Source organism: Conger conger, chromosome 1, assembly GCF_963514075.1.
Source record: "Conger conger chromosome 1, fConCon1.1, whole genome shotgun sequence".
NCBI classification, from domain to species: domain Eukaryota; kingdom Metazoa; phylum Chordata; class Actinopteri; order Anguilliformes; family Congridae; genus Conger; species Conger conger.
Window position 1 is genome coordinate 73,040,545 of NC_083760.1, and position 27,053 is coordinate 73,067,597.

A 27,053-nucleotide genomic window follows, 5' to 3' on the forward strand; every position below is an offset into this window, starting at 1 on the left:
TTTAAGCACAATCAACGTATACTATTTTTTATTTAAATATATTGTCAACTGTGCAGTAACATCACTATTACAAAGGACAAAATGTATCATTGACAATGAGGACAAAATGCTAGTGTATTGACAGCAATTATTTTTAATGAATAAATGCATCATATCCCACTACATGAAGGAATAGAAAAATATGTTTGTTTTTTTAAAGAATAGCCAACCTATTAAACAAGCTTTCATTAATGTGTTACACCATTACAACATCCTTCTATGGTCATACCATGGAAACATCATTTAATTCCTCTCAGCTGCACTAAAAGTCCTAAAAAGTCTCAAGACTAGACTGGACAAGTTCTTGACCTAAAAAGGCCTAAAACTATGGAAAATTCAGTTTTAAAGCATTGTAAAGGGCAATATCTAATAGAAAACATTAATTTCAAGCCATGTGAATCATCCAAGAGTTATAGTTGACAAGCAATAGGAATTATATCAGATATGCAGTGGTCATTGTTTTCTAAACTGTGGGGTTGTCCTCCTCCACAAGAGGCTTGTAGAGTTCAGGATCTTGCTCAGGCTAGAAGACAAGGACAGGCAAGTTAAAAGCATCATGGGAAATGGTGAGCTCTCCAATCAGTGAATCAGAATACCTCTTACAGAGTTGTTGGAATGTTTCTTCCTGAATGAAACGCATCCATTTGTCTGTGTCTGTTGTATGCCAAGATTATGGCCTGTATTCAGTATTATAAAAAGCAATATATGGAATAATATTGTTGATTGAAAACAATGCAGCAGGCCTCCAAGACTTGAGTTGACTCCTTCCTCTACTGTACATAATATCTACCAACCCACCCATGTTGTTTCTGTCCTGAGGTTCATACCTTTCCCTCTCTTCTGTTCTTACACAGTGCCTTCAAGCCCAGAACAGCAGCAGAGATGGTGACGCAGAGCTGAAGAACAGCAATGAGGATCAGCAGAATCTCAATTCCTCCCAGCATTACCTATATATATATATATATAGAGAGAGAGAGAGAGAGAGAGAGAGAGAGATAAACCAGGGGGAAAAAATGTTTTTTTTGTTTTATTGTTTGAAAAGGTAACATTTCACAATACAGGTAACAGTATGACACTAATGAAGACCCACCAAAAGCATGTGGCGGACGTCCCGGCAAAGTTCAAAGTTTTCCCATCTCAGCTGCTCTTGTTCAAGGAGTTTTTCAGGAGATGATGTGGTTCTCTCGTAGCGGTCGTAGCGGTCGTAGCGGTCCGATCGACTAGCGGCAGGCTCAAACCGTGCACAGCGATAACCTAGTCTCAGCACACTGGCCAGGTCCACTGAGTACAGCACGATTGCAGTGACTGCCAGGCAGGCACTAGCCAGGTTCATAAAAGCTGTCAGGAACACCTGCAAGATGAGTACAAAGGAGAGGTTGCATCTCTCTGAAGGGTCTTCACAGACCTGTGATCAATCAACAGCACTGCATTGCATAACAGATTTTGTACCTTTGAAATATTTTGCTCTTTACAGGCATTAAACTCCAAAAATGAAAAAGATTTTAATTCTTTGCATTCCATTGAATTAAGAAAAGATGATGAGACTACATTTTTTGAAGAAACTATTTTAATATATACAGTGCAGTCCATATGTATTTGGACAGTGGTAAAAAAAATATTTTAGTTCTGTACTGCAGTACATTGGATTAAAAAAAATAAACAATGAATATGAGGTTAGAGTGCAGACTGTCATTTGAGTGCTTACTTTCATATTGAGGGATCCATCTAGGACAGGGGTGTCCAATCTTATCCAGAAAGGGCCGGTGTGTGTGCAGGTTGTTGTTTTAGTACAGGACGAAGACAGTGGATTCTACTCATCAAGGTCTTGATTAAAGACCACAATTAGTTCATTAGTATAATCAGGTGTGTTACTGCTGGGTTAAACAAAAACCTGCACCCACGCCGGGCCTTTTAGGATAAGATTAGGCGCCTCTGATCTAGGAAGAGCATCCTTTTTATACATTTTAAGGGAGCAAAAGTAATTTTACAGTTGGCTTCTCAGCTGTTTCTAATAAGTCAGGTGTATTCAATAAATATGTGCCATGACCAATCATTTAAAAGATAAGTTCTCTTAACTACACTGTTTCATAAAAAAAGCAGCTGGTAGGTTGTATCAAACTTGCTACAGTTCTTCGGTAGACTTTGACTGCCTCGCTTGCTTCTGGCTATCCAGGTAATCCCAGGCCTTTATCAAGTTTTTATCTGGTCTATGTGTTCTATTACTTAATATGTGACTTTATTTAAAGCAGTAATCTACGATTTGGTGGATTTAGCGGCCAGCCATGATGACCGGTGGTCAAAACAGGTGTATTCTATACTTCAATTTGAGACAATAATCAACAGCACACCCACAGAAGAATGTAATTACATGTTTACATTTGTATGTCCCCATGTATGTTCTCCCCAAAAGACAACTAGTTTATTGTGATTTGACTACTGTTGTGTATGCTTATTGTCTGAAATGGTACAAATGTGGTTGTGTTATCTAGATTAGATCTCTCTTGCAAACACACATTATTTCAGTTTCTTTCAAAATACAGAAAATATTAATGTTTAAGAGGTGGTTAATATACTCAATTACTCACCATACAAGGACTTGGAAATCTTTCACTTAGTATACTTATTATACCAACAGCAATGAACTGTTGAGGAAAAAAAGAAGAAGCAATCACTATAATGGTTTCAAGCAAGCATTTTCATTTTCAAAATGTAATTTTGAAACATAATAATAATGAGAAAAAATACAATTGATAATGACAGCCACAGTATAAGGTCTGATCACTCACCACTCCACCTAGCCAATAGGGGGCACAAATCCAGAATAAATCAGAGTGGTTTACATTCAGGAGGATTACCCCAAGGCCAATGTTGAACAAACCCACCATGATCTGCACAGTCTGCAAATGGATGACAAGACACACATCATTTCCCACAACTCACTGACATACTGCAGGCTGGGGACACCAGCTGGTCACAGACACAGAACAGATTACAGTATTTTCTCACAGACTGACCGGAAATAGTTTCCAGCTCATTTGTTTTGTTTATGGAGAAGATCATTTATCCAAAATAATAATAGAAAAGCGACAATTTCCACATTTACATCTGCAGTTCCACACAACTCTTTGCTAATTATTTTAGTTTCCTCACTACATTTCTTTCTTTTGATGAGGTTTCCAGCATGAACATTCTTGGTTTGTAATTCCTAGGTTGATCATCTAAGGCCTGGGATTTCAACAGGGGCTCTACGACACTCTCCTACTACCCATAGTACATGCATAGCAAAGGAATAAGGAGTCCTCTGGTATGTGAAAGTGGTGTTGGTGTAAGGTGGTACTACCCACCCCCAGTGCTCTCTGGGTGCCAGCCAAGAGCCGCCCCAGTCCCTGGGACACATAGCACACGGGGCTGCAGCATAGGGAAACCAGGAGTTGTAGCGCTATGGGAACTTGGCTTTTAGGGTCAGAGGTCACGGTCAAAACCGTCACGCCTTCACCCCTTGTAAGTGATAACGCCATCCTGGCTTTGCTTTGTCAAACTGCAGGGAACAGAGAGAGAAGGTCATTGTGGGTATATCATAACATCACTCAATTCAACAACACAATACGAACGGCTACTTTCTAAACAAAGGCGTAGCTGGGAAGTGAATCAATGAAAAATAAATATATATATTTGGTGGTAATTATCACGGAATATTAAGTGCAGCTACTGATACCTGAAGCACATTACACACATCATTTTCCATGGCAATATGTCAGGAGTAGAGCCTGAGCAGAACATCCAGAGCCTGAATGATGAAACAGTTGACCTCCAGCACATCGTCACTTGCATTCATTAAGAGCAAAAATGTGCTATCTCCGATACTTCAGGACAGGGGTTGTCTACCCCTGCAATATGTCCATGTGGTTTAATATCTCAAACTACATCATTAGTGCAGGTATTGGCAGTATTTTGCAGAATTCATTGCCTTTTTCTCCTATATACAATATATGTACCCAAGCCCCAACATTAGCAACTCATACATTTTGCTCAAAGTGTTTTGCGAATAGAAGGAGAAAGCAATAATAAAATCAATTAAAAACACACAACAGAGAGGAGGGACAAAATTGTCCCTTATAAAATTGGCATATAGAAATGCAACCAAACAATTACAATTTGCAGAATGTAGAACATTAATAGTATAGGATATAAAAGTAGCAGCACTCCTGTATTGTGTGGGTTGGCAAAATTACGTCATTTTGCCAACCCACACATTAAGGCAGAATGAAACCATACAGTATTTGATCATTTCAAAGTAATACTGTATATTACGTATTGTAATGTGTTATCTGTGTGTCACCTACAGCTAGCTTATCTTCTGCTGTTTTATTTATGTTTTACCATAAAGCAACATTTTATTTAAGTTGTTCCTGCTTCTTCCTCTGCATTTAAAAATGGTTAAAGGTACAATAGGTACGATTTTTGTGTTAACACATTGTTACAAGACCATTGTAAATCCCTTCCTACGGTTGAAAAGGGCTCACTGACATATTGAATCAACCTCTGCCTGTGTTTATAGTGTTTAAAGTAGAACCAACTTAACAGGAAATTCACATGAGGAAATCCCCTTCTGCTCGAATTGGAAATTACAGAATTGCGCAATTGTGTGCGTTGGTGTGTTAGATACAGGTTTTTGTAAATTAGTTGAATACTAAAGTTATACTATAAGTTCTAAGTCACAGATGTAAGCAGGGTAGAATTGTTCAACTGAAAATTATTATTATTTTATATTTTTAAATATTCAAGGATATTCACTTCCTCAATCATAAGCTACCTTCCTAATCGACAGCAAAACAACATGTGTGACACATGACCGATCAATGTCTGTATACATGCCTACGCGGATATAGTAACTTATTTTTCTACAACATGAAAAATACAAGAAACAAAAACTCAGAACTAGATTAGCGGTATTATACTTTTACGTGTGTTCACCTTGAAACTTTATAGAACTCCCTCGTAGCCTACGTACGTACATTACATTTATAATTTAGTCATTTAGCAGACGCTTTTAATCCAACGAGTGAAAATCATCAAATCAAATTTACCTTCTCCTGCTTCCTGAAGAAGGATTGATCTGAGGGCCTACAGCACTGTCTCTTTTTGTTTGCTGCGCAACTCACCTGTGCTCTGAAGCACAGTGAAAGAGGGCTTGGTTCCCTGTGTTTGTTTCCGAGCAGTCCCTCTTCCTGATGGAAGCTTTCCAACACGTTCTCTTAACCCTTTCCTTGCCTGCGGCAGGGTAACGTAAACTCAGCTTTGCGTTGTTTTTGTGTATTTGTGTATAAGTATAATTCAAGTATAATTCCTTCCGTTTCCATCAAAACACAATCATCATTTGTCGTAATTATAATTATTGGTAATTATTATATAACTATTGATGAAAGAGAGGATTTTTTCTGTAATCTCATTAGTACTTCTAAAATGTATTTTGGTAGGCATTCGATTTCGCACACAATCATAGCAATAGTAAGGCATAAGCAGGGTTTTCATTAAGGCAGAAGTGAGCATGGAGGAGCTCAGGAGGTAAGAGCAGTCGTCTGGCAGTCGGAGGGTTGCCAGTTCAGTCCTGGCTGTCTCAAAGTGTCCCCGAGCAAAACACCTAACCCCCAAATGCTTCTGATGAGCTAGTAGGTGCCTTGCATGGCAGCCAACCGCCAATGGTGTGTGAGTGTGTGTGAATGGGTGAATGAGAAGCATCAATTGTATAGCACTTTGGATAAAGGCACTGTATGAATGCCCATTTACCATCATAAATGGATTGCTAGGTCAGTGCTAACTGGTCTCACTTTATTTCATTACGCTCTAGAACAGAGCAGATCTTATTTCTACTTAGCTGGCCGTTCCGTCTTGTCTCACTGGCAGGCTGCAGTTGATTTTTCCCTTCCACAATGTCCTGCGCAACAGTCGACTGGCGACAGTGCGAGACAATGTTTGACGCTTTTGATAATCAGCTGATTTTAGGCCGTCTGTGATGGTACGCTGAAGGGTGTGAGCAAAGCCCCTGTTTTGGAAAGTAGCCGTCGTCAAAATCACGGGGGTAGGTAGGTTGCAGACATCCCTCCTTTTTTCATAATCATCAACACCACCACTTTCCTCTTCACAGATTGCTGGACCATCAAAGTAGGTAAAGGCAGCAACCATGCTGCTTGCAATGTCAGTAACAAAGCAGACAAGCACAGGTGACCCCTGCACACACTGCCAAACAGTCCACACAGGTGAGCATGAACTCACAATTTATGTGGCATCTTAATTGCCATAGTCATCATAACGCTATGACTCAACCTTCGCGGGCAGTGGGTGGAGCCCACACATTGATAAACATTCTCACATCAGCTGCTGCATTCTTGGGCACTGCATTAGATGAAAGTATTTCAAATATACACTCACCAAGAACTTTATTAGGAAAAATGTTACTTTATTACATCTACTTATTTGTGCGACAGGAAGGTGACAGTCATGCAAATAACCACACATTACAACAGTGGTATGCAGAAGAGCATCTCTGAACACACAGCTCTTAAGTGGATAGGCTACAGCAGTGGAAGTCTAAATAATAAGTCTAATAAATGCCCAATAACCTGCTCACTGAGTGTATTTGAAATAGTATTTAAAATATATTTTTTTGAAGTATTTGAACATATTTTTCTTTTAAATAGTATTAATATAGTAATAGTTAATTAAGTATTTAAGTGGGTGGCCTGTAGCATAGTGGTTAAGGTACAGGACTGGGATAGGCAAGGTCGGTGGTTCTAATCCCGGTGTAACCACAATAAGATCCGCACAGCCGTGGGCCCTTGAGCAAGGCCCTTAACCCTGCATTGCTCCAGGGGAGGACTGTCTCCTCCTTAGTCTAATCAACTGTATGTTGCTCTGGATAAGAGCGTCTGCCAAATGCCAATAATGTAATGTATTTATCAAGAAAATAATCAAATGTGTCAAATAAAATTATTTGTTTGGGCCAATTTATTTGGAAATACTTCAAAAATATAATTTTCAAATTAAATATTGAATTAGTATCTGTAATTGACCCTGGTCTGGATCCTTCCAAGGGCTGATTGTCTGGTACATATCTTATTCATCTTCCTCTTCACCTTCAGGTGGGTTCTCAGGGTTCTCACCCTCTCCTACTTCTGCAGAGGATGTAGGTGAAACTGATTTAGGGTTGATATCTATGATTTTCTGGATGAGATCTAAGCCTGGAAAGTCCATGACAATCACCCCCATATGTCTTTTAGATTCTTTGAGATGCATGTCATTTATGACTTTATGCAGCATTGGGTTTATTTCTTTAGCTGCGTTTTGATTTGAATTCATTTTCAATGCACTTGTTTCAGTCACTACAATAAATCCATTTGCATTTTCTGCTTTCTCTAGATTTTCTTTGATCTTCTCCATGTTTTTGTTTATAGATTTCAACCTCTGCCCACCCTTGAGAGTGTGTGCCACAAGCCCTCCATTGAAATCGCTCGCCAAAAACACTATCTTACCCCTAACCTCTTTCAATTTTGGTACTGCTGTGCCTGTATACACTTTGTCACTGTCACGTATGTATGTTTTTAATACCTCCGCAGCCTTATCATTTGTTGGGTTCACTCTTATCAGAATTACTTCTTGATTTTGCGAAGTTACACATTCTTCCATCTTTTTCATGACCTCTGAAAATTCTCTGTCTTTAGTAGAACCATCTTTGACAACAGAATCTGTCAGGCTAATATCAAAGAATCGCACCCCTGCTTTGAACTGAACTGGAAACTTCCATACTTGATGTTTATCATAGATATTCATTTTCATGCTTTGATAGGTGCCTGGAATGGTGAGTGCTGAGAGCAGTGTTTCATCATCTATGTTTTTCATCCAGCTCACGTCATAACCATTTGAGAGTGTTTTATCCTTGTTGAAATATGGACCCCCTTCACAGCCAAGTATAAGTATTCTGAAAAAGAAAAAACGGCATAAATGAGATGGTTTTACTCATGCAGCATCATAACAGATACATAATTCACCAAGGGCCACTTGATGGTGAGGGTTGAGGGAGTCCCTTGGTTCTTCAAGGTTTAATAAAATGTCTTCCTACCTATGTTACGTAAAAATCTGATCCTCATCCACAAAATCTGGGGTGCGTTTCCCGAAGCCTTCTTAACGCTACGTCGTTCGTAAATTGTACCTTTAAGCTCTACCTTAACGTTTCAGCGTGTTTCCCGAAACGTGCTTAGCTAAGTACACCTTCTGTACGTCGTACTTTCGTAAGGTTGGTCTGGACCACTCTTAGCTATACCTTAGCGATGTTGTCAGCTCACTCGGCTAGTGGCCACCACTGTTACGACCGCAAGCCTGTGAAATCAGCTGTTGCTCTTAGTTACATCTCAATCAGTTAAACAATATGTACACTAATAATTCTACAGTTGTAGTTGGCTAATAATACTACTAAAATACCACATGAATGGCACTGTTTTCATGCAAATAATAAACTTGTAAATTACGAAGGTTGCATTTTCACTTTATTGAACATGTTGCCTAATTGCCTTTTAAATCATTTTCATAAACTGACGATTTCCCACTCTCTCTGTGTGTTGGAGCGATCTTTAACCATAGTTTTTTCTTGGTCTCGTTGGACACCGTAGTCCAAACACTAAAATAATGTTTCTTTATTCAGCGCCACGTCTAACAATATCTCCATTTCGTGTGCTGCGAAGCATTGGGACCGCTTATTTATTTGTTTTTTTTTATGTAGATACATATCTTATGTAAAAAATTATAATAATTTTAATCGGGTTAGTGCGTTTTGCTTGTTGGTGCGCTTTTATTGAAAACGTCAGCTAGTTATAGAAAATCGTGAATTACACCAGTAATGTGATGGTGCTTCTGCTAAATCAACCCTAATTGCAAAGTAATTTAAGGCACTACAACAAAGATATTATAATAATGTAAATAAAACATGACATGCCAAAGAATGCGCATTGCTAGATAAACGGTATAATAATAATTTAGTTATATTAATACGTTCCCACCAGTCGTGATAAATGCAATATGTTTAAGTATTCCTGCAGTATTCATAAACACTACTTTCTCGCATAACGCAGTCAAACAGTAGCTATTTGGAGTGCATAAGCGATCTTAGAGTGAGTCGATGGGCCTAGTAACGTCGCACGTAGAAGCTATCCCTTAAGCAACCGTCGAAGTGATAGTTCGGGGAACACACGTACAAAAGTAAACAACTACAGTTAGGTTTGCCTCAGAGACTCTTCGTAAAGCGCTAAGAGACACTGTTATAGGGAAACGCACCCCTGAACTATTGGACTCAATAGCAATTGTAGATTGTGGGAGCTGCCAATTTCAAATTGCCCAATAGACAAAATAGCATGTATTTTATTGTTCATTCAGTGTGTGTCAGTCCTGATTCTTGGAAATCATTGTGTATGCTCGCGTGCTTTGTTGATGACCTTTTATGCAATAAACTGCTATATTTTGCAGCTTCAGACAGAAAATGATCTGTAAGCCCCCAAATTTGTCTTTCACCTTGTAAAACATTATAGGAAGTGTTTGCAATTATTGCTTCAAAAGGTGGTGAAATATGTTATTAAGTTCAAGGGGGCAATTTTTCACATGGGTGAAACACCCAATTGCTCCTGTTGAGCTGGTTGGTTCCTTGCACGACAAACAAACGTTGTGAATGTGTGTGCATGTGAGAATGAGTGGCACTATATAAATTACCACGAAGGGCAATTTTCACCTATTTTGTACTAGTCCTATAAACATGTCAATATCTCAAACTGTTTAATGCATACACATGGTTGAAGACTTCAATTAAAGAAGTGGCTTGTACCATTCAGAATAAATTTGTCAGAACATGTACATACAGTGTACACAAAAGATAAAAAATACAAAATAACTACAAAAAGCCTCATGTTTTTTTATAGCTTGGCACTGAACATTCAAAGTCAAGGACCAACCCAGAACTACTTTATATTTGTGCACAAATAGGTTGATGTCAACTTGTGTACAAAATATTTTGGAGAGGTTTTTAGACTCTTTGGGCATGCTTTATAAAAAAACATACTAAAAAAACAAAAACATATCATATATGTGAGAATCAGACTCATGGCTTCAATTAAGACAGGCAGGTAAGGCAGTGGTCGAATAGCAGGCAACAGGTGATCAGGTATGTAATCAATGAGGCAGGAAAAAGTCAAAAACTGGGAAGGCAGTCCAAACAAGGCATAATATATAAAACACAATCCAAGAATCGGAGTCCGAAAACATAGATATCAGGTATTCCAAACATACAGAACAGAAGCAGACAGGCCATGGGATGGGAAACCGGAGGCTAGAACAAGAAAAGCAGACGAACTAGCAAAGGAAAGAACAAACTTAAATACACAGATAAATAACTAAATGAAGACTAAACAAACAGACTGCTGGGGAACTGATAACAAGAACCAGGTGAAAAAAATGATGAATGAACAGACTAATAGGATTATGGAAAGAGAGAGGACGAGACACAAACACAGGGCAAGAAACAGAAAACGCTAAGACTGGGGACTAAGGAGTGAGCATACAGAGAACACATAGAAAAAGAAAATCACAGCAGGAAAGGGGCACGGATGTGACAATTTGTACCTATTTTTAATTCAATGTGTTTTTGCACTTTGAACTAATTCAGGGCAGCTGTATCAATCACGCTTGTTAAGCAGTTCTATTCATAGATCTAGACCAATAAGTCTAGTTTAATTCTACCACGCAACAATTTGACAAAGGATTTCTCAAAGAATATAAAGGGGGGAAAGTCTGAATCCAGATTTACTGTAATCATAAATACAATAAGTCAAGTTACTTAGTTGCATACTTACGCAATGTACATAGGAACACACAGGGGGAATTCCATTGTAATTCTTTTTGTAATCAATCTATGAAATAAAACAGCAAATCAGGGAGCAAAGACTTTAACAAAATAGATTTTACCTCCAAGTACATTTACATTGTTTTGTTTAATACTTGTAATAAGCTTATACAGTACTGTATAGACCATGATAAAGTCATTAGAATTCACAGAAAAATAACAAAAATGAAAACAACTATAATGCATTTTCCCTGGAGCCGAAGATTTGTATATTTCCCAATTAGCCATTTAGCCATTACCATTTAGCACCAATATCATTGGAGTGATATTTTTGATGGTTTGAGTGGCAAAAACCATGCTGGTAACTGAAATGATATGATTTGAGCTTCTTAAGCTATACTCATGTTGCTATACCTTTGTGCTAACATCGAATAACATTAAAGCAAATGTATTTAATGTTTTAAAATGTTGAAACTTATATTGAAAATCATTCATATGAAATTACATTTTTCTTTTCCCTGGTCTCTAATAATAAGAACAAACTCCCACCTGTATACAGGTATCCTCCTGTGGTGAAGCAAACAGACTTATTCTTCTGTCATGGGTTTGGCTGAGTAGTCACAGTTCATTTATATAGAGCTTATATAGGTTGGGTTTGAGGCCATCTACTGTATGTGACATAGAGTTTCCCTGTGCCCCATTCACTCTCCCCAGGAATCCAGCCAGTCAGAACGCCAGGATGCCAGGATAATGGTAAGTATACTCAATTAGAATATAGCATAGATGGAAGCTAAATTAGTTTACTCGATTTGTTTAACTTCTGTTTTTTCATTTGGAAAGGCAGAACAGCTTGTAGATAGTACACATAGATGAGAAGGAGGTTTATGTATTGGCTTATGCCACTGTGCCAGGCTAGGCAACGCCCCGTGGCTCATTGGCACTGGTTTACACTGCTCCTGGAGCAGCCTTGGCCACCAGCATTTAAGCCTTGAATGGGACAATGAGTGGCAAAATAGGAGCCAAAATCTTAGCAATCCAAAGACATGTAGGCTGCAGGGCGGCCTTGTAAAAGAGATGTCAATATCAATGTGAATACCCTGGTTAAATTAAGGATAATTAGATCACTAATTTACACACACCCCTGCACCTGTTCATATGTCAAGTTATGTAATTATGTAAGATCATAAAATGCATCCGTCTTGATTGTGGGGAAAACAAAGGACTTGAATGAGTCTTTTGTTTTCATAGAATATTTTTTTAAACAGAATATTTTCATGGTGCATCATATCATTGTATTATAGAGTTTAACCCTTTTGTTGTCTTAAAGGTCAAAAATTACCCACCACTATGTTTAACAGTAGAGAAAACCCCCTAAATGATCTTTTTTCAACTTGAAATTTGATGACATTGTGATGAGTGACCGGTTGTTTCTTCATGCAAAATAGACTTGAAAGAAATCTTAGGACAAGGGTAGTATACAGAATGTGAAGACTACACAAGGGTTTAATTAATAATTGAATACTTAATTAAAATATTTTAACTATTTAATTAGCTTATTCACTATGTCAAAAAGCTGAAACAATTTTGTTTTGTTACTATAAACCATGATGTACCTATGATTTCATCTACATTGTAAAGACATTCATTCTACTTAATTGAACAAGAAAATAAAATATAGAGACAATATCTGATAACTGTGGCGCTGAAATTATCTATAGAGAAATAGAACTTCCATATAAGTGTTTGTATAGTGTGGACATTCATGTTTGGCTTGAGCACACGAACCCATCTTATCTCATGAGTTCATGTGCTCACAAGAAGAGCATTGTCAGATACCCGGTCAAATTCAAACTGGTCAACTCATAGGATACTATAGCGGCCAGTAGATAAGAAAACAGTGAACCATTCAGTTCAACATTCCTCTGCTACTATTTCAATGCCACATATCTGTACTGTAGCAAGTATTTCTGTTTTTATAGGACAGCTTTTTTATGAGCACACAGGGCACTTTGATAGTCATTGTATAAATATAGTGATATGCAGAAAGAGTTTTATGAATTGTGTGCTCTTTCACAATTCATACAGATGCTGTGTGACTGAAATTACAGCTATTCCATGTAGAATAATGTATACATACTATGACACTCTTTTCCACTCATAAGCTGGATCCCCAACCATCATCTCAAACCATTCAGAGTTTTCCACCTGGGACCACAGAGACTGGGCAATGTGGCCCAGAGGAGTTTACTGGAGCAACACTCCTTATCTGGTAAGTAACACATCCACACCACTGAACATCGGCCCCTTCTCCCACCCCACTAACAGGCACAATACTTTAATTCAGGTATAGCTGGTGGTTTTTATCAGTCACTGTGCCTCCAACAAGTTAGCCAGACCAAACATGGCTTTCATGTTGACTACAAGGAATTGGAGAGTAGGAATTTATTTCTAAAGTTTTATGGTCCCTTACAGTAAGGCTAGCTCTAGACTATGAACAATATTATGTAGCATTTACATGTTAAACGATAAGAAATACATTTGGTTATTATTATTTAGCTAGCATGCAACTACGGACAAGAGCAGTACAGCTTTACAGAGATTACAATTTATTAGGTATTTATTAGACTTTTTTAACTTATTGGTCTGACTGTTGTAGCCTATCCATTTAAAAGGTTCGACACATGGTGTGTTCAGAGATGCTCTCCTGCATACCACTGTTGAATTTTTGGTTATTTGCATTACTGTCACCTTCCTGGTCACCTTCCTGTCAGCTTCGACCAGTCTGGCCCTTCTCCTCTGACCTCTCTCATTAACCCACAGGACTGCTGCTCACTGAATGTTTTTTGTTTTTTGCAGCATTCTCTGCAAACTCTAGAGACTATTTGCATGAAAATCCCAGCAGATCAGCAGTTTCTGAGGTACTCAAACCACCCTGTCTGGCACCAACAATCATTCCAAGGTCAAAGTCACTTGGATCACTTTTTTTCCCTATTCTGACCTTTGGTCTGAAAAACAGCTAAACCTCTTGACCATGTCTGCATGCTTTTATGCATTTAGTTGCTGTCCCTTGATTTGCTGATACAATTTTTGCATTTACAAGCTGGTGTACAGGTCTACCGAATGTGCTCACTGAGTATAATTTTTGAACTGTGTGCTGCAATTGGTCAGAGAACACAGTTACTGAAATAATTGTTGCAATTTTTGTGGCAAACACAAGAAAAGAGACACGTTCTCAGTGCTGCTAAATGCATGAGCAATGCCCCACCAAGGTGGAAATTGCCAGATGGGATAAGGGATAATATGTTGAACCCTTGATTGTTTAAAGTAATTACAGCCTCATGAAATAATCACCTTTTTACATGTGAAAATTTCAATTTGTCTTTTTTTCACACCAGAATGAAAATTTCTATCTTCACATGCACCATCCTCACATAGGCAGAAGCATTTAATTCCTTATTAAGGCCTGGATTTGAAATACATACAAATATTAAATACAAATATTGTGTTCTTTTTCTCACAAATTCTGTTTTGCAAGTTAATGCCAAACTCCAGCATCCCCACAAGAAAATATTTGCTGAAATGCCAGGCTGCATGCTGGTCCAGCTTTGTTGCATTAAGCATTTATTCAACTATATATTTGTGCCCCTACCATTGCGTTTGATTGTACTCTGTTGATTGTGTTCGCAAGGCTGAATTTGTGCTTGTGAAAAGAAAAAAAACCCCATTTGCATTGATAACAGGTAATGTTCAATAGGGTAGAGCCTTGTTCAACGCGATAGTGAGATTTATCATTTTCACTTTGTGTGCCATTATGTGGACAACAAAGCATGCCTTCTCAATACAATATGTACATTCAGTCAGTGTTTCATGACAATGGTTGTAGTTTAGGTGTTTGGCATCTGCATTGCGTCAGCTAGCATTCTACTGCCATCTACCAGGGTGAAAGCAATAGCAGTACCAATTGGCTGTGGTTTCTACACTACCCCCACAAAACATGGCATTTACTGTGCAAATGATTGCAAGAACATTTTAAATAGAAATGATGTTTTCAGTAAACTAGTGTGGGCCTATTAACACTGTCCATAAACTGCCTGTCCATATGCCATTCTTTACTGTGGCACTGGAGCCCTCATAAAATATTTCAGCTATTCGGACTATTACATTACATTACATTATTGGCATTTGGCAGACGCTCTTATTCAGAGCAACGTACAGTTGAGTAGACTAAGCAGGAGTTTGTTAACAACCGTTAACATTGTTTTCTCCTCTGCAGTATATCAGTGTATCTGCCCAGGTTCATTGCTAGAAACTGGGAGTTTGAGCAACTGCAGACAGTCTACGCCATAACAGTTCCAGGCCCGTGTTACTGTAAGTAAATAGTTGGGCCTCAGTAATGTTCATGGCTTCCTATTGAGGAGTGGTGTTTGGCTTCCTATACTCATGTCACATTTGTTTTCAAAGCAAAAGCAAATACCTTTAGTTGAGTGTGATCTCATAGCTTTTTTTGCCGTTCGCAATAGAAATTAGACCTGAAGGAACTTAAAACTGGAGTCAAGTGAAGACAAAATACTATTTAATAAGACATTTTTTACAAAAGTTACATTACATTATTGGCAGACGCTCTTATCCAGAGCAACGTACAGTTGATTAGACTAAGCAGGAGACAATCCTCCCCTGGAGCAATGCAGGGTTAAGGGCCTTGCTCAAGGGCCCAACAGCTGTGCGGATCTTATTGTGGCTACACCAGGATTATAACCACCAACCTTGCGTGTCCCAGTCGTTTACCTTAACCACTACACTACAGGCCACCCCACTATTGTTCAGCTGCACTCCCAGGAACTCATATTAGTCCATCCCCTCAACCTCCACCCCTGACAATGATAGGGTGTCAGTGACTATCAAAAGTCCCCCACTAGCTGTTCCTTGGTCTTGCTGACTTTGAGCTGTTGGTGATTCTTGTCACACCACTAAATATCCCCACCAGACCTTTATACTTTATACTATTGTTGTTGTCCTTGCAGATGCATCCAACAATGGATGAGTCATCTCTTATTAGTGTAGGCTATTATTTAGTTAGTTTTATAATAATCAACTATGGTGCATTGCTCAGAATTATTTTCTTTTTTCCATATCACTATCACTGTTTTATACAGTTTGGTATAAATCATTTTAACACGCATTGGACGACTTTAACCAATATTGGCCTACTTTAATGCCCGACATAATGCACAAAATCATAGAAACGAAACAAAATGCGTGAAAACCTGTTTTAATATCAATTAAGGTTTATATATTTGCAGGAAACGGTTAACGCGCAGGTGCAGTCTGTACTCTAATTCCCACAATGCTCTATACTTTCTGCCACAGGAAGGAAATGCATTTCGGAATCAGCTGACACTAAATGCTTACACGAAATAGACAGGATTCACTCAACTTTCTGATAATATCCTTTATTTAAAGTTTATTGGAAACTAATTGATAGGTCAGTCATGTTGCGACCGAAGGCTTTGACTCAAGTTCTCAGCCAGGCGAACACAAGCGGAGTTCAGAGCACGCTGTAAGTAGAAAATAATACCTGAAGTTAGCTAAACGTTAGCTCTTTTCTGATCTTAGCGCTGTTGCGTTTGCTAGTAAGCCAACGCCAGGATCGAAGTCTTGTGACATAATTAATGAAATTAATAATCAAGTAGCTCACGTATGCAACGGTCTGTCTATGTATTATTAGTTTATGGGCTATGTTGAATTTGCAGTGCCTTGGGCAATGCCCGGAATAATTTACATGATACCCCAATTCTAATACTTGACATCTAGCTAGTCACCAGTTAGCTAGACCAATGTGCTGGTTGTCCCACGATCAACTCCGTGATCTGGAAAGGATCAATTTGGAGACCCTAACACGTTTTGATGAGACGACTTGACGATGACGGGCCCTCCCGGCTATTGCTTTTGATTGGCAAGATAACATTTCTTCCCTTTGCTACAGGCTGTTAAATAACGAAGGTTCTCTCCTGGCCTACTCTGGTTATGGTGACACAGATGCCCGCGTGACAGCGGCAATCGCTAGTAACATATGGGCGGCCTATGACAAGAATGGACATCAAGCCTTCAATGAGGACAAACTGAAGTTTATCCTAATGGATTGTATGGTGAGCAAGGGAAAACGGTTATTTTCTAGTGTATTTGTCTAGTGCAGCTCTCCTGTCCTTGAAGACAGACATTCGTCAAACTCTGAACGATAGTGTGTACGGTCTAACTCGGCTTTGAAATATAGGCAGAAGAGCATTTAAAGTAAAGGTTTTGGAACACACTTACACCTTGTTTTAATCCATTATTTATATTTTACTCCCTTTTCCCTGCTGAAAATTAAAATTTCACAGTTTAAACCAACCTATGCTGGCTAAGCTGTTTAAACAGTTTTCAACACTTTTAGCTGGTCGACCAGCTGACCAGCTCATAGTCTACCAGCAGTTTACTCTACCAGCTTCGACCAGCTAGAGATCAGCATTGACCCGCCACAGACCAGTTATGACCAGCTAGAAATATTAATTTATACCGTGTTAGCATCCCAGGTGGTTTTAGCTTGAATTGACAGCAGGATTGTGTTATACAATCATTTAATACAGCTTCCCACTGTTACAAAAATACATGATCTAAATATTAACAATTTTCTTTTCAATTAATATTATACCGTTTCTTCAGTAGCCTAAATGCCTAGCTGTTAAATAAATCCTGTGGAAATGTTGGCATTCACTAGTAAAATTAAATGATCAAGAGGACCATATTTTGTCTTGAAGGGCTATAGTGTTTGCAATATGAAGTTATATACACCCTTGTGTTTCTTTCAGGAGGGCAGAGTGGCAATCACACGTGTTGCTAACCTGCTGCTGTGCATGTATGCGAAGGAGACAGTGGGCTTTGGTATGCTGAAGGCCAAGGTGGGCTGGTTATACGAATAGTATTAATCAGAGTTCTGGGTTGACTAATGCAGCTGTCCGTACATTTTTACATTTTTACATTTGTATATATTTGAATACCATGCTGTCAGATATAGAATATGTTGCAACATTTTTGCTACTGGAAAGCAATACTCTATTAACTTAAGTGCAACTTGTTGGCTTGAGAAAAATAAATGATAGTATGATTTTAGGGATGCCGATATAAGTTGCTTTGAGAGATGTGCACTTTAATGTTTGTGATGGGACTATGCCAATAATCCCAGTCACTTCACAAAGCAAGGGTCTAGAAAGTTGACTGGAGCTGGCAGACATGTGCATGATGCTGTAGGGCCATTACAACATGAAACTAAATATGAATGTTCCAGATTGCAATTCAAAATATTATGTCTAGTTCTGGTGGTGGCTGTTTCATGTATTAAATAATTCAATACTGGGTCTTCATGAACGTTTCATCAAAGCTCTACACCGACACGCTGGTATTTTTTTAAAGGAATGAAGTGAATGTCCTCGAGACCCAAGTTCAGACATCCAGTTTGTACCATGACTTGGAGGCTGCAGTTTGTTACTGGTTCTGAGGGATGTGACACATTGTCATATTATACACCGTTTGTATAGAGACTGGGGGGTATTTCAGTTTTGGTTTCAATCCACATTTGTCCTTACAGTTTTACTTCCATTCAGAAAATTTTATTTTTTTCATGTGAAAACTCAACTGTCCAAACTGAAGTAAAAACGAATTATTGTTTTTAATGTGCAAGTCAAAGTAAAGGAGTATTTGAATCTATTGAATCCTGAATCCTCAAGTGAAATTCATATTTTGTTCTTCCAGGCTGAAGCCCTTGTACAGTACTTGGAGGAACCCCTAACACAAGTGGCTGCTTCATAGGATAAGGTGTTTTTCTGCAGCATCGACAGTGGGATTTTCTTTCTGAAATACGGTAAAGAAAACCAAGCTGACGCAGTTTCATGGACTATTAAACACTCCTCCCAACGGACTGAGTGTCTTGGTGTTTCTAAGACAAGGCACTCCTGGAGTATTTTCTACTGATTATGATTTGTAACTTTACCATTTGCTGGATATTTCTTGTTGTACTCATGTCCAATGCTCTAATCCTCAGAAATCCCAGAACATGGCAGCTTCAGGCTTTCATCATGCCAATTGCGCTGGGAAATGCAGAACCCTTAAAGCTTTTCTTAGTTTTTTTTATATCAGTGTCGATATCAGTGTAATATCAGTGCTTTTCATTTTTTTTATGCCCAGTAATGAATGATAAAGTTTTGTGTTTGGAATCTGTCGACTAAGCAATTAAGAACTAATCCACTAATCTGCCTGGTGCTGGAACAAAAAGAAGACTTTGAATTTCCCTCTCTTGCTAATTATAAACCTGTTTGGCTGACTATTAATGGCTGTCTTATGCATGTGAAGGCAGTGATGGACAATTACATTTCTCAAGGGGTGAAGTCCATCAGGTTTGAGATTTACTGTCAGTCAAAATAACAGCCTCAATGAAACAATGAGGAGAATAAAGAAGGGAAAACCAGACGCCCTGGTTTTGCGTGTTGCCCATCCCTCATTCAGAGACCGACATGCTAACAGCCCCCCCACCCCCTCCATTGTCTTTGTAAGGCTTGGGTAGAGCTCACAGCTCCCTGGAGGATCATCATACCAGCTGTGAGCATTGACTTTGAAATTAAGTGTGAATGTAATGCTGTTATATTTAGAGTTCTGCAAATAAAAAGATTTTATTGATAACAAACCATTTACTGACTAAACTCTCTTTCTATTTGCTCTGGTGTTTCCTCCTTCCTACAGGCTGCTGTAGGTTGCTGGGGAAAAAGACATGCACTTTGAACACAATCTTAAAAATACTTTTTACCTGGCGATCATTAGAAATTGTATTACTTTTATGTCTGGATCAACATGTCGCCAGTAGGATAAATATTGTTTAGCTGTTTAACGGAGGTTGACTTGTGACACCTTCTGAACAGTGGTGTCTCGTTAGCTCAAAATTCATGGGGCCTAAACTAAAGTGGGGCCTTTATTTTATTGATCTCAACTTGTTTTCATCTCTTGGAAAGAAAAATGTGTAAATTATGGGACTAATTAATTGGCAAGTAACATTAAATCAAACATTCAATTTATAAATGTATCTGTTAAATATAAGTTTTAATCACTACGTAGCCTAGACTGCAATTAACAAAACAATTGCACCACTACTATCTACCGTGTTAGTTTTCAGAGAATAACCAGCAATAAGAACCTGCGCTTCAAGATTGTTTAGGCTACAATCTACTCATTGCAGATCTTTTCCCCTCCAGTGTGGAGAAGGAAGTCTACATGTCAGCAAATGTTGATGCAATGTGCACAATTTCATAATGCTAATAAAAATAAAATCCATAAAGCACACTAAACTGCCTAATTGGGATGAGCTGGCTATATCTGATGGTACTGTGTATTTTTAATTCACCGTTATATTTATACTCAGGAGAAGTCTCCACTGCTTAGTTATTGGAACAGATTTATCATTTAGCACGATGTGAAGAAGCTGCGTGTTAATTTCTCATTGATTACTGCAATCAAATGAAAGGAAATTGGTGCCCCACCAATTCTCAGCTCACAAGCCGCCACTGTTACTGAATCCTGAAGACAATATTTATTCAAGGGAAAGGAGCTCAGCTCTGAGACAAGTGTCAGGTCCTGTTTCACCGTGGAACCAAACTGAAGAGACAATGGCACTGTGAGGATGGACACATTAAAAAAAGACATGATCCCTTCTTTTGGTTTAATATTTGGTGTTGCGTTAGAGTCACTTGTCTGTAGGATGGCAGTGAACATCTCTGTAAAAAAAGGGGTGGGTTAGTTGCACAGGGATGAATGCTATTGGATCTTCCCAGGCAGGATCAAGGAAATGTGTGTTGGAGCACTTCCTCTGACTGTGCTGCACCTGCAGTAGATTTTCCTGTTCAACCTGCCTCTGCTTCACCTCGAAACACACCCCTCAACCTCCATCTCACTGCCTGGCTTAGCTGGGCTAGCGCATTATACACCTAAGTGCCTGCTGCTGGAAAGTTAGGGAGCTAAATCAGATTATGCTTGAGTCTCACTCCACTAGTCGGTAGTGTTGGAGAAGTCTGGAGATTTGGGGAAAGCTAAAGACATTTGTGCTATCCTGTAGTTTCTTTGGGTTGGATCCAGCCTGAGAGGCTGCTCCCAGGCTCAGACTGACGGCTGACTGAAGAACCATTGAATGGGCTCAACATGCCTTCAGACGAGACTTATAACTTTGTCTTTAAAGGTGAGTAGTTCTAAAAATGATCAAAAGTACATTTTCATGAATACTTGGTTTTGAGCCCCAATATATGCAATCTTCTATGGTTCTTAAAACTGTCTTTTGGTTTGGTTGCCCTATACTTGAACCTCGAAATCAGTGCTTCGGTTATGCTGCTCTGTTACATTACTTCTGTTATCAGATTGCGTGTCTCAGATTATTTGTGTGTACTGATAGCAGTGTCAGCAACCCTCCATCTAAGACTTGCCGATAACCACCATAAGAGAGAACATTTTTAGTTGTATCATTCCCATTGTTTCATATAGAAATGAGGGCAAACTACAAGTCAGTGCAATGATTAAATAATATGCTAAGATGATTTTGTAATACAAGAACAGGAATGCTCAGCTAAATTTGCCCCAAGGACAAAGGTGGGGTTAACTTGTTTGACGGTACGTGTTCATGTACATATATATCCTTCATTTGTTCTCCAGTACGTTTGTTTGAGTTGGTTTGAGAGCTTTAGTCAGGTCTGCTACAGTATTACTCCAAGTTACTTCCAGTTGCTCCAGAGAATGCTGCCATCTATATTCCACATGCCATCCCAGATGATTAATAGTGCAGAAAACAACCTCATGCACTGTATGTCCATCTCATATAAATGAAAGGAACAGTGTCACAATGAGCAGATTTAAACAATAGTAAATCGTTTGCCCTTAAAAGTAGCATATATATATAATTATATATATTATGAGATAAAAATTTAGTGATCAAATATTGCTTTAGAAATAAGAAATGTACAGCAATTTACTGTAGATGCAAATTACACATATTTCCCCTAGACCACCACACAAACCTTGTACAATATTGTCAAACATTTTTCTGTTTAATATTTATTTACTTTGGTGGCTCCCTGGCTCTGTGAATACATGCTGCTGACTGCTCCATATATGCAATATCTTATAATCCACCGACAATGCGATGAAATAGCATGGTTAGCAGGCTTTTTTTCAGGCTAAGTTTCCAGTCAAAATCCAAAATGTGAAAGATGTCAATGTTGGCAGAAACGCCTTGTTAAAGAGATGCCAGAGGAGAATGGCCCGACTGGTGAAAGCTGACAGGAAGGTGACAGTAATGTAAATAACCCCACATTACAACAGTGGTATGCAGAAGAGCATCTCTGAACACACAATGCACCAAACCTCTGCGGGGGAGAGGCAACAGCAGCTGAAGACTAGTAAATACTCATGCTCGCTGACTGTATTTTTCACTATATTTTTACATTAGCCCTTTTCCTTCCAAGTTTTTCTTCCACATAAAGTGCACAGATTCATGGGTATTTCTCATCTTTCGTCCTTTAGTGGTTCTGATTGGAGAGTCTGGCGTGGGCAAGAGCAACCTGCTGTCCCGTTTCACCAAGAATGAGTTCAATCATGACAGCCGCACTACCATCGGAGTGGAGTTCAGCACACGCACTGTGCAGCTGGGCTCCGCCACTGTGAAGGCCCAGATCTGGGACACGGCCGGTCTGGAGCGCTACCGAGCCATCACCTCAGCGTAAGCTACTTTCATTTAGAGGCCCATATCCACATTCTGATGGGGCCTACATGTTGCTTTCGTCTGTGGTCAGTAACACAGACAAAAATGCAGACACTGGCATTTTTATCATGTTTTCATTCTTCATGTCTTTTATTACAACCAGAATACAATTTAATGAAAGTATTTAACACAAGGACACATGGGATGAAGAGCGATGCGGACACCAGAGGGTCATAGGTTCAATTCCAGAGGATGCCTCTCAGTTATATTACATTTCAGCCGCTTGGATAAACAGTTTTCATTTGAACCTGAACTTCAGACATTGCTGGTTAACAAAGAGGACAGTGTCATTTGTCTAGTACAGTAACTACATGCCCTGGTGTAATCATACCATCCCTCAATGTCTAACTGCAGGTACTACAGAGGTGCGATGGGAGCATTGCTGGTCTATGACATCGCTAAGCAGCTGACGTATGAGAGCGTGGAGCGCTGGTTGAAGGAGCTCTATGACCATGCAGACCCCAACATTGTTGTCATGCTAGTGGGCAACAAGAGCGACCTGGCGTCACTACGAGCTGTGCCTACAGAGGAGGCCAAGGAATTTGCAGGTGTCCCGCTGTGACTTATTATGCCATATGTGTGATTCACCCCAGACACAAATAATGTACATAATATGTATATTTGTATTGTAAAATATGCATGTGCATGTAGCAGACTATGTGTAAAAAGTATATGATCGTGGCTAGTGAACTTTGTGAGACCTCATCCATTACATTCTCCCTCTCCTAATGCAGAGAAGAACAGTTTGTTATTCATAGAGACCTCAGCCTTGGAATCCACAAACGTTGAGGCTGCGTTCAATAACGTCCTTGCAGGTAATCTGTCGTTTTATTAATTTTAATTAATTAATTAATCTATTTTTTATGATCTGTTTTCTTGACATGAATCATATAATATCCTCAGTTTGACCGTAGAGTGATGTGACACAGTCCTGACTGGGCCATAAGATTTCATTTGCTTAGATGAGTATTTTTTGACTGATAATACACATTTTGACACACATTGTGTGTGTGGTCCTGGTTTGCTGTCACCTGTGGAATACAGTCGACAGTGGAGTATCTCACTCTGCATTAAAAATTAAGTTAAAAAGAGGCAACTTCATCATTCATAACACAACTTGATAGTACATAATAAAGCACAAAGCACAATTCCCTGCCTATTCAGGTAATGATCAATTGTGTGTAATTCATGGGAAGATATGCATTCATTCAGAAGTACTGGGATAATGGCACAATTTTTGTTGTCTTAGCTCTGTACTCCAGCACATTGAATTCAAACTAAAACAATTAATATGGGGTTAAAATGCCGAGCTTTAATTTGAGGGTATTTACATCCATATTAGGTTATCTGTGTAGGAACCTTTGTTTTTTAGGGGATCTAGAGTAATTGGACGAATCAACATAATCTGAATTAAATTGATCATATTTTGTATTTGGTTGCAAATCCGTTGCATTTGATGACTGTCTGAAGTCTGTAACCCACAGACACCACTAGGCTCTTCTGTTGATACTGTAGCCATCTTCAGTTTGTTTGTTCCTTGGACTTTTTGCCTTCAGTGTTGTCTTCACCAAGAGAAACGCATGTTCAATTGGATTCAGTTCAGGTGATTGACTTGGCCAGGCAAGACCATTCTACTTTTCAGCCCTGAAAAATCTTGAATGCTTTAAACTTTAGTTTTTGTCCTGCTGCATGGTGAAGCACCATCCAATGAGTTTTGAGGCATTTGGTTTGGTTGGATCAGAGCAGATAAGGTGTTGCTGTACACTACAGAATGTATCCTGCTGCTGTTGTCAGCAGTCACATCATCAATGAAACAAAACACTTTCACAGATGAGGGGGGTGCTTTTAACTATCAGCAGTTACTTTCTTTCCTCACACTTTACTCTTTCCATCACTTTGGTTCAGATTTATACTCATCTCAGCTGTTCCAGAACTCTGCAGTTAGTTTTTTGTGTAATTTTTTAGTAAACTCTAACCTGGCCATTTTGTTCTTGATGCTTTCCAGTGGTTTGCATCATGCAGGGTCCTCTGATGTTATGGTGGTGTAGTAGCAGTCTTTCACACATTTATACCTACATCCTGGGGAGTGTACTTGATCTGTCCGGCAGTTGAAAAGGGGTTTGTCTTCATTACATTACATTACATTACTGGCATTTGGCAGACGCTCTTATCCAGAGCGACGTACAGTTGATTAGACTAAGCAGGAAACAATCCTCTCCTGGACCGATGCAGGGTTAAGGGCCTTGCTCAAGGGCCCAACGGCTATGCAGATCTTATTGTGGCTACACCGGGATTAGAACCACCGACCTCGTGTGTCCCAGTCAGTTACCTTAACCACTACGCTACAGGCCGCCCCTTCACGATTGAAATAATTCACTCCAGTGTCATCCACTACAGTAGTCTTCTGTGGTCTACCAGGTTGTTTTCCATTTGCTATTGCTGAGCTCACATGTGAGTTATTGCATCTTATCATTATATCAGCAGTTGATGTTGACACATCCAATTTTCGCTGGTCAATGTCTGAACTTATTCTGATTTTTCAGCTTCATGAAGGCCTGCTTTACTACATTGACAATTATTTGGTCCTCATGTTGAGAGACAATAGCAACAGACTTAATTTCAATATCACAACCGGAATCAACTCTAGACCTTTTGCATTCCTGCTTGAACTAATGATGCAATGACACAAAACTGCCCAAGAAACAGCGTTTGGAGCCATTTGTCCAATTACTTTTACTATACATCAAAAGTATCTAGTAATATACTACATGCTATATCATTCAGTTGCAGTAAATATTTATGGATATGTAGTAATAGCATTTCCCAGAATACCAACAAATACCTAATTGTCACTGTAATTCCAATGCTGCTGTGGTAACTCTGATTGTTGGCCTGTTTTTCCAGAGATCCACAACAAGGCGACCTGCAAGCAGGCCACACGTGCGTCCTTCAGTGCTGCAATCCTGGCCACACAGCCTTCCCTGGCTGGGATAGAGAGGGAGGAAAAGCGGGCCTGCTGCTAAAAGCTCTGGAGGAAGATTCAGAGGGTGGACACAGTACACACATCTTTATCGTATCCATTAAAGGGACCCAGCAGTGTGCAAAATGAGGGTGTGACAATCACCAAGAAATATTCCATTCTGATAGATAGCAGAGTGGGGAATGGTGGTGCCAGAGAGGATTGTTGATTTTGTTGTTTAAAGCAAAAATGTTTCATTCATAAATAGAGGGATATCGCTTATCTGGTCAAACATTGTAAACATTGCTGTTTGCAAAACTGATTAGAGAAATCCTGATATTTGTATTTTGTATTTTGTATTTACATTGTACTGCATCACACTAAATAATTGTCATCCCACCATTCCACCAGGCATAATATAACCTAACCTCTCATTCACTAACATTAACATAATGATTATCATGAAAAACAAGAAACATTTGTTGAAATTGGAGCTATGACATATTTCAGCTATGATACCCCTCTGTGGTGTTTACTCTTAGTATTGGAAATGTGATCAAATGAACTTGATGATGGTTGTAACACGCATTCAATGTTTATTCAACATTTTAGGATTTAGCTAGCTAGGTAAGCTGTTTGTGCACAGAAGTGAAAAACAGTATTCATGGGATTCTTATTACAGATGAGAATCTGAGAAGAGGTTCCACCTTGTCTGCTCTGGCTGTCTTGAAACCACTCTGTAAATTGACACCAAGAACTATCTTGAAGGGGCTACTTCTTAAACTCTTGAAATTTGGAGGGGTTTACATCATTCATGTGCAGAAACATCTTCAGTTTTGTTTTATATGACATAAAATGTACGGCATATTTGAGATTTAAAACTTTACATTTTGTATCTGCTTTTACATATTATCAGTAGCCCACACCTGTAATGGGAATCCTACACTCTTCCATATAAAACTGAAATATGTATTTAAAATGTATTTAAAATTAACCCGTATCTGTATTTTCTTTTGATATAATATGGGCCTGTAATAGCTGAGCTAGCTATATCCAAATCTGCATTTTGTAGGAAATAAATACATCTATACTTCCCATTGAAAATATCAGCTTTTCCCTTTTTAATGCTGGAGTAAATTGGGAATGTAGAATAACATCCTTATAGATGTGGACACCCTTCCCCACCCCTGAAATTTCAGCCCTTGCACAATAAGGTCCCTTCAATACCACACTCATTGTAATGAACCTTCTATACCACACTCATTTTAATGAACCTTCAATACCACACTAATTTTAATGAACCTTCTATACCACACTCATTTTAATGAACCTTCTATACCACACTCATTTTA

At 38.9% G+C, this 27,053-nt stretch overlaps 4 protein-coding genes and 1 long non-coding RNA gene across 6 annotated transcripts; 3 read left to right on the forward strand and 2 right to left on the reverse strand.

Annotated features, from left to right (window-relative positions):
• Positions 1–117: 117 nt before the first annotated feature.
• On the reverse strand, positions 118–5,268 carry LOC133132948 (transmembrane protein 176B-like). The gene is made up of 7 exons (XM_061248798.1): positions 5,127–5,268; positions 3,384–3,577; positions 2,826–2,936; positions 2,625–2,681; positions 1,130–1,390; positions 867–986; positions 118–562 (listed from the first exon to the last, which is right to left on the reverse strand). The coding sequence occupies exons 2-7, from the start codon at positions 3,555–3,557 to the stop codon at positions 503–505; spliced, it is 783 nt and encodes a 260-aa protein (XP_061104782.1). The 5' UTR covers positions 3,558–3,577; positions 5,127–5,268; the 3' UTR covers positions 118–502.
• LOC133132957 (uncharacterized) lies at positions 2,135–13,180 on the forward strand. Its single transcript, XR_009709183.1, has 3 exons — positions 2,135–2,212; positions 11,633–11,671; positions 13,081–13,180. It is a non-coding gene; the product is annotated as an uncharacterized LOC133132957 (long non-coding RNA).
• LOC133130973 (1-phosphatidylinositol phosphodiesterase-like) lies at positions 7,153–11,518 on the reverse strand. The gene is made up of 3 exons (XM_061245999.1): positions 11,468–11,518; positions 10,929–10,985; positions 7,153–8,014 (listed from the first exon to the last, which is right to left on the reverse strand). The coding sequence occupies exons 2-3, from the start codon at positions 10,961–10,963 to the stop codon at positions 7,153–7,155; spliced, it is 897 nt and encodes a 298-aa protein (XP_061101983.1). The 5' UTR covers positions 10,964–10,985; positions 11,468–11,518.
• A 3,078-nt stretch (positions 13,181–16,258) lies between the features above and the next one.
• On the forward strand, positions 16,259–19,634 carry lamtor2 (late endosomal/lysosomal adaptor, MAPK and MTOR activator 2). Of its 2 annotated transcripts, XR_009709224.1 has the most exons (5): positions 16,259–16,475; positions 16,902–17,064; positions 17,764–17,853; positions 18,704–18,812; positions 18,993–19,634. XR_009709224.1 is itself a non-coding variant. In XM_061250247.1 (4 exons), exons 1-4 carry the CDS (start codon positions 16,408–16,410, stop codon positions 18,758–18,760), a joined length of 378 nt encoding a protein of 125 aa, XP_061106231.1. In that variant the 5' UTR covers positions 16,260–16,407; the 3' UTR covers positions 18,761–19,634. The 2 variants fall into 2 exon arrangements, 1 of the variants encoding a protein (XP_061106231.1); XM_061250247.1 differs by having other exon boundaries at positions 16,260–16,475; positions 18,704–19,634.
• A 1,223-nt stretch (positions 19,635–20,857) lies between these two features.
• LOC133125675 (ras-related protein Rab-25-like) lies at positions 20,858–26,805 on the forward strand. The gene is made up of 5 exons (XM_061237200.1): positions 20,858–21,170; positions 22,505–22,700; positions 23,097–23,290; positions 23,477–23,557; positions 25,647–26,805. Exons 1-5 carry the CDS (start codon positions 21,134–21,136, stop codon positions 25,763–25,765), a joined length of 627 nt encoding a protein of 208 aa, XP_061093184.1. The 5' UTR covers positions 20,858–21,133; the 3' UTR covers positions 25,766–26,805.
• The last annotated feature ends 248 nt before the right edge of the window (positions 26,806–27,053 follow it).

Excerpts from the sequence above, each read along its gene's own strand:
- lamtor2 (XM_061250247.1), top strand. The coding sequence starts at position 16,408 with ATGTTGCGACCGAAGGCTTTGACTCAAGTTCTCAGCCAGGCGAACACA. Across the intron at positions 17,065-17,763 it reads TTATCCTAATGGATTGTATG|GAGGGCAGAGTGGCAATCAC; the intron begins GTGAGCAAGGGA and ends TGTTTCTTTCAG. Across the intron at positions 17,854-18,703 it reads TTGGTATGCTGAAGGCCAAG|GCTGAAGCCCTTGTACAGTA; the intron begins GTGGGCTGGTTA and ends TTGTTCTTCCAG.
- LOC133132948 (XM_061248798.1), bottom strand. The coding sequence starts at position 3,557 with ATGGCGTTATCACTTACAAGGGGTGAAGGCGTGACGGTTTTGACCGTG. Across the intron at positions 987-1,129 it reads ACGTCCGCCACATGCTTTTG|GTAATGCTGGGAGGAATTGA; the intron begins GTGGGTCTTCAT and ends ATATATATATAG. Across the intron at positions 563-866 it reads AGAACAGAAGAGAGGGAAAG|CCTGAGCAAGATCCTGAACT; the intron begins GTATGAACCTCA and ends CTTGTCTTCTAG.
- LOC133130973 (XM_061245999.1), bottom strand. The coding sequence starts at position 10,963 with ATGGAATTCCCCCTGTGTGTTCCTATGTACATTGC. Across the intron at positions 8,015-10,928 it reads TGTGTTCCTATGTACATTGC|AATACTTATACTTGGCTGTG; the intron begins GTAAGTATGCAA and ends TTTCTTTTTCAG.
- LOC133125675 (XM_061237200.1), top strand. The coding sequence starts at position 21,134 with ATGCCTTCAGACGAGACTTATAACTTTGTCTTTAAAG. Across the intron at positions 22,701-23,096 it reads TACCGAGCCATCACCTCAGC|GTACTACAGAGGTGCGATGG; the intron begins GTAAGCTACTTT and ends GTCTAACTGCAG. Across the intron at positions 23,558-25,646 it reads GTTCAATAACGTCCTTGCAG|AGATCCACAACAAGGCGACC; the intron begins GTAATCTGTCGT and ends CTGTTTTTCCAG.